At 61.0% G+C, this 6776-nt stretch overlaps 1 protein-coding gene across 1 annotated transcript; it reads left to right on the top strand.

The window, feature by feature from the left end:
• Positions 1-202: 202 nt before the first annotated feature.
• NECAP2 (NECAP endocytosis associated 2) lies at positions 203-4768 on the top strand. Its single transcript, XM_054291931.1, has 8 exons — positions 203-297; positions 1151-1251; positions 1331-1435; positions 2242-2323; positions 2836-2944; positions 3289-3451; positions 3570-3645; positions 3937-4768. The coding sequence occupies exons 1-8, from the start codon at positions 203-205 to the stop codon at positions 3983-3985; spliced, it is 780 nt and encodes a 259-aa protein (XP_054147906.1). The 3' UTR covers positions 3986-4768.
• Positions 4769-6776: the final 2008 nt, after the last annotated feature.

Raw genomic sequence — 6776 nt, 5'->3', positions numbered from 1 at the left:
GGTGAAACCTGTGGGTTTTGTGGCTCAGAGCCCGGAGCCGGTTCCAGTTCCCGCAGCGCCCCGCACCGGGTCCTCCCGCCCGCTAGGGGGCGCCTGGGGCGCGGAAGCGCCTCTCTCCGCCGGGCCCCGCCCCGTCCTGGGCGGCCGCGAAGGCACCACCGGGGCACTACCGAGGTACCATCGAGGCGGCGGCGGGGCCGCGATGGCGGCGGAGGAGGAGTACGAGTCGGTGCTGTGCGTGAAGCCGGCGGTGCTCGTGTACCGGGTGCCGCCGCGGGCCTCCAACCGCGGCTACAGGTGGGGCCCGCGCCCGCCCGCGGGGTGTCAGCGCCTCCTGGCGTGGGGGGGCTCCCCCTCTCCCTGCGGGGTTTGTGGGGTCCCCTCCTCTTGAGGTGTGCGGGGTTTGTGGCTCCCAGAGGTGTTCGGGGTGTCTCCCTCCGCGTGGGGCAGCAAGAACTGCTCCTCATGGGGTATCTCAGCCCTTCGGTGAGAAAGCTCAGCCCCCGTGGGTTCCCTCAGGAGGTGTCTGTGCCCCCATCCCACCCCGTGGGCTGTCTCTATCCCCCTGTGTGTTTTGGGGTTCCCTCCGCATCAGTGACCCCCAGCCCAAGCCCGTCCTGCCACAGCCGCCTGTCCCTAACGCAACTTCGGCTCTGGAAACTCCGCGGAAAGGGAACCGAAACCTCCCGCGCAGCTCTTGCCTGCTCCCCGCTCAAACGCAGCAGCTGTTTTGGGGTGAAACGAGCCATTTTGTGACAAACTGCCCCCACCCTGACGCTGTCAGCAGGCAGAGGAGCTCCGTGGGTGCCCCGGGGCAGCACAGGGACTGTGGATGGCACGGGGGCTGTGGCAGGCGCGGGGGCTGTGGACGATACAGGGGCTGTGGGTGGCACAGGGGCTGTGGGTGGCACGGGGACTGTGGGTGGCACGGGGACTGTGGGTGGCACAGGGGCGGCACAGAGGCTGTGTGCAAGCATGGGGGCTGTGGGCAGGCACAGGGGCTGTGGGCGGCACGGGGGCTGTGGGCAGGCACAGGGGCTGTGGGTGGCACGGAGGCTGTGTGAGGCACGGGGGCTGTGGGTGGCACAGGGGCTATGGTGGCACGGGGGCTGTGGGCAGCACCGGGCTCAGGCTCCCTCCTGCTCCCCAGGGCCGCCGAGTGGCAGCTGGACCAGCCCGCCTGGAGCGGCCGCCTGCGGATCACGGCCAAGGGCAGCACGGCCTTCATCAAGCTGGAGGACAAGAGCTCGGGTGAGGGGGATCGCGGGGCTCCGGGCGAGCGGCGCTGCGGGCTGGGCCCGGCGTTACCCGGCCCCTTGCTGTGTTCCAGGAGAGCTCTTTGCCCAGGCTCCGGTGGAGCAGTTCCCCGGCATCGCTGTGGAGGGCGTGACGGACTCCAGCCGATACTTTGTCATCCGCATTGAAGATGGGAACGGTGCGTCCCGCACAGCCGCGGACCCCGCAGAGCCCTCGCTGCTCCTGTTCGGGAAGGATTTCTGCTTCCCGTTGCGGAATGTTCCCCTCCACGGGGGCAGAGGGAGGAGCTGCCTCCCTCCCACGGCTCTGACCTTGGCCCGGAACAAAAACTCTTGGGTTTGGCTGCTCAGCGTTGGCAGGAGGATGCAGGAACACCCCCCTGCTGCCAGTTAATTAAAAAGCTGTTTGTAGTGTGCAGCCAACGAGGTCAAACACCTGGAGAAGGGAGAAGGGAAGGCTCTGGGCTGACCTAATTGTGGCCTTCCAGTCCCTAAAGGGGCTCCAGGAGAGCTGCTGAGGCAGTGGGGATAAGGGCTGGAGGGACAGGACACAGGGAATGGCTTCCACTGCCAGAGGGTAGGGATGGATGGGGTGTTGGGAATTAGGAATTGTTCCCTGGGAGGGTGGGCAGGCCCTGGCACAGGGTGCCCAGAGCAGCTGTGGCTGCCTGGTGTAGAAAACTGATTTTTTACCCTGGCAGTGTCCAAGGTTGAAAAGGGCCTGGAGCTACCTGGGATAGTGGAAGGTGTCCCTGGCCGTGGAATGGAATGGGATGGGATTTACAGTCCTTCCAACCCAAACCATTCCGGGATTCTGTGATCCCCAGTCCTGTGGCTCAGTCTCCAGTGTCCCAGCTCCCTCTGGAGGCAGCGCCAGGCACGGGGCTGTGCAGGATGGGGTATCCCATCCCCATCCCATCCCCATCCCCATTCCCATCCCATCCCATCCCATCCCATCCCATCCCAGTCTCCTCTCCCTGCCCAGGCCGCCGGGCGTTCATCGGGGTCGGCTTTGTGGACCGAGGGGATGCCTTTGACTTCAACGTGGCTCTCCAGGACCACTTCAAGTGAGTTTGTGCCTCTCCCTGTGTCCTCTCAGCTCTGTTTTTGGCAGGTCTCCTCCAGGAGAGATGGAGAAGTGGGAGCTGGGCTGGGCAGCTGTGGTGGGAAGAGGAGGGAGCTCACAGCTTTTCCTCTCTCCAGGGTTTCCCAGCCTGGATCAGCAGCATCCCAAACTGGGCATCCAAATTCCCACTCCAGATTCCCCAATTTACTTCCTCTGCTTCCTGTATCAGCTGTAAGGGGCTGCCCTGGGGGCTGCTCCAGCTGCTGGGGATGGTGGGGTTTTGGAATTTTGGGGTTTTGGGGAGGGATGGATGGATGTGGTGCCAGCTGGGGGATCTGTGGGACTCCAGCAGCCACTGCTGGGAATCATCCCCTGGGTGCTCCCTCAGGTGAGGTCCCAGCTCACACCTTTGCAGAGCTGCTGCCCCAGAGGGATGGTCCTGAGCAGGGTTTATTTGTCTGGGGAAGCCTGGGGCAGGCTGTGTCTCCTTTCCCATGGATTTAATTCCCACAGGTGGGTGAGGCAGCAGAGCGAGCTGGCCCGGCAGGCCCAGGACCTGGCGCAGGGACCCAAACTGGATCTGGGCTTCAAGGAGGGACAAACCATCAAACTCAACATTGCTGTGAGGGCCTTTCTTTCCCAGCTGATCCCAGCTTTTCCTTTGGGTGCCACGAGGAAGCAGCAGCTCCTCCCCAAAATCCCTGGGCACAAGCTCAGGGCAGAGCCCGTGGGGATAACGCTGCCTGCAGGGGTTGTGGTGCAATCAATCCCTGCTGCCAAAACCAGGCCTGTGGGATCTGGGGTGAAATCCACCCCTACTAGGACCCCTTTGGATGCACCAGCAGTGGGACATGGCAGCAGTGCAGGGTTTTATTCCCAAATTAAAACAATTTGGCTTCCAGGGTTTTCACGCTCTGGCACTGGATTTAAATGTGATCCCACCCAAACTTCCTGCTCTCCTTTCAGAACATGAAGAAAAAAGAAGGAGGGACAGGGAGCACCAGGCCACGTCCTGCAGGGCCTGGGGGTCTGAGCTTGCTCCCACCACCCCCAGGAGGAAAATCCAGCTCTGGGGAGCGCCCAGCCTCGCTCCCCACGCCTGCCCAGCTCCCAGGAACCCCCATCACAGGTCTGTGCTCACCCTGAGCTCCTCAGGGGCTGCTGCATCCATCAAAGGGGTGGAGGCTGGGACTGAGAGTGGGAAATCACTCCTGCTGTTGTTTCCTCTCTTCCCGACTTCCTGACAGACTCCCTGTTGTCCTGGCCTCAGCCCACTGCTGCTCCTGCTGCTGATGTCTGGGGAGACTTTGCCAAAGCTTCAGGGTGAGCGGGAGAGGGATTTGGGGGGATGTGGATGCCCCAAAAACGCCTGGTTTTGCTGGAAAACCCCTCTGGGGTGGGGGCACTGCTCCATCCAGTCCCAGCTTTGGGATTCAGAGGTGGCTCTGCCTCTGTGCTGCCAATTCCCTGAGTCTGGCTCCATGGGCACTTCTTTCTGCTGCTCCAGGGGAGTTTTGGGGCGCTCCTGGGTGATCCATTTGCAGCCCAGTTTCCTCCCTGGATGCCTTTACCCTCTCTAAACACCCTTTTCCCCCTGTTTTTCCCTCTCTCTAGGTCAGCTTCCAGCCAGGCTCAGGGGAACACTGGCTGGGTTCAGTTCTGATCCCACCTTGGCTCACCTTTCCCCACGTGGGTGCTGGGATCCTCAGGATTCTGTGGGACCAAAGAAGCAGCCTCAGGACACCTCACTCCTGCCCTTACACCCACCCAGTGCCAGAATGCTGCAATAAGTGCTGGGAAGAAACAGCCACGTGCCTTAAAACACTCCACACCCAGGATCCTGGGAGACCTTGGAGGCTTCTCCTGTGGGAAAAACCATCAGGTCCCTCCCTCTCCTTGGTATGGAGGGAGAGCTCAGGGATTCCTCTGCCTTCTGCTTGTGCTTTTGGGCTGGATCAATCCTTCCCTGGGCGAGGAGCATCCTCCTGGATCCACTCAAACCTTTCCCTGCCAGGATGCCAAGCACCACCTGGATTTTTTTCTGAGCACTTAACTGGGATGTGGGGAGCCTGATCCTGGTGTTTCCATGCTGAAATTCCTCATTTCTTACTCTGGGAAGTTTGTTTTTATCCTCCTCTGTTTTGAAGACACGATTTTTTACTCACTTCCATGGACATTTTATTAAGGACAGAATGGAGCCAAGCTCTTGGACAGAGCTGGGGTTGAGATCCCTCTTGAAACAAATAAATATTTTCTTACCTATTTATATTAAGGCTTTTCCGAGTATGAAATCCCACTTATTTTTATCCAACCCTTTGGATTTTCCTTTCCATTTCCAACTGGATAATGGGCATTTTGCTTTCAGAGCTTTCCCCTGGGCCTGGCAGCGACCCCAGGTGAGAATGTAACGCTTCTGAGTGAACAATAAAACGGTTTTGATGCCAGACTGGAACTTTTTTCTTCCCCTGGGCGGGCTCGGAGCAGCCAGGATGAGCGTTTGTGATTCCCATTCCTTGCCGGTGCCGAGGGAATGGGATTGGACACGGAGCACAACAGAACCTGTTGCTTAGCAGTGGTTTCTGTTGGGAAGGACACCGGCAGGGGAAGGTAAGAGAGGAAACGAGGGGGAAAGGAGGAGTTTTGGGACACAACTGCTGGGGGGTGGAACTGGAGGCAGCTCCCGCCGGGCTGGAGGCATCCGAGGCGGGGTAAATCCTCAATCCCATCGGCCTGCTCCCGGCCCGGGTAATCTCCGGCTCTCCGGGGCACAAAGGGCACTTTCCCTGCCGGGGGGCGAGCGAACCCCTCCTGCCCGGAGCGCGCCTTGGGACCGCATCCATCCCTTGCTTCAGGGGCGGGGACGCCTCCAGCCCCCGTGCTGGGGGATTTGGGGATTTATGCCCACTTTTCCCCACCAGGGTGGGGGCAGAAAGCCTTTAATTACGCGGGGGATAATTAAAGCTCCGGCGGGCGGGATGATCCGGGGTCCCGGCGCCATCCCCGCATCCCGGGGGTGTTAAAGCCGCTTCACCCCTTGGCAACCCCGGCTCGCTCCACCCCGGAGCTTTTCCTGCCGGAGCCAACTGCGGGCTTAAGGAGCTTAAGGAGCGCGGGGCTCAAGGCCGGGAGAGCGGCTCGGTCCCGGTAAGGACCGCCCCACGCCCCGGGCACGGCCCGCCGGGGGCTGGCGCTGGGCTCTGTCCCCTTCCTCTTCCTCCTCCCGCTCCGCCCGGAGCCTCGGGGTGCGTTTGCCGGCAGAGCCGCGGGGTTGCTGGGGGAGGATGGGGCCGAGCCGCTGCCGGGACCTCCAGGAAGAGGAGGGTCCCCGCTCCCGCCGTCACACGGGGAGGGGACGCGGATTTCGGGCTGATCCCGACCCCGCATCCGCTTCCCGCGGGCGGGCACCGAGCCCGAACCGCCCCAAATCCCGGGAAAAGGGGCCGGGGGACGAGGAGGCCGCGGCCAGGGGGTGCCCGGGGCTCGGGAGATGCTCCCGGGGCTGAGGTGGGGACAGCGGGTCCCCCCCGGTGCGGGGAGAGTGGGATGGGGACCGGGAATGGGATCGGGATCGGGATTGGGAATGGGATGGGGAATGTCGGGAATGGGATTGGGATCGGGGTCAGAACAGGACCGGGAATGGGATCGGGAGCGGGAGCGGGATCGGGGTCGGGAATGGGATGGGGAATGTCCGGAACGGGATTGGGATCGGGAATGGGATGGGGACCGGGAAGGGGATCAGGGTCGGGAATGGGATGGGGATCGGGATCGGGGTCGGGAATGGGGTCGGGAATGTCGGGAATGAGATTGGGATCGGGGTCGGGAATGGGATGGGTAATGGGTTTGGGATCGGGAATAGGAATGGGATCGGGGTCGGGAATGGGATGGGGACCGGGAATGGGATCGGGAATGGCAATAGGATCGGGGTCGGGAATGAGATCGGGAATGGGATCGGGGTCGGAATGGGGTCGGGAATGGCGCTGGGGCAGCGGGTTTGGGAGGGCAAAGGGGTTTGTGAAGGGAAAATCGCGGATCGGGGCGGCTCCGGGATCCCAGCAGAGAATCAGGGGCGGGTCTGTGGCCGCGAATGGGAAAGTGCCGCGGTTTGGGATCGTAAATGAGAATTTACGGTGGTTTGGGGATGGCAAATGCGATTTTACGGCAGTTTGAGGATCACAAATGCGAATTTACAGCGGTTTGGGGATCACAGCTGTGAATCTGCAGCAGGGTTTGGGGATCACCAACACAAATTTTTAGTGATTTTGTGGTTGCAACTGTAAATCAGCAGCAGTTCTGTTGTTGTAACTGTAAATCTGCAGCAGTTTTGGGATCACAAATAGGAATTCACAACAGTTTTGGGAGCACAAATGCAAGTTTGTGTCAGTTTTATTATTACAATTATCAATTGGCAGCGGTTTTGGGACCACAGACATGAATTTGCAGAGGTTTTGGCATTA

The sequence above is a fragment of the Melozone crissalis genome, unplaced genomic scaffold, assembly GCF_028551555.1.
Source record: "Melozone crissalis strain CALT ecotype California unplaced genomic scaffold, PUWL_Pcris_2 ptg000107l_1, whole genome shotgun sequence".
NCBI classification, from domain to species: domain Eukaryota; kingdom Metazoa; phylum Chordata; class Aves; order Passeriformes; family Passerellidae; genus Melozone; species Melozone crissalis.
Note: the sequence above shows the minus strand (reverse complement) of the source record. Positions and strands in the feature narration are given on the sequence as shown.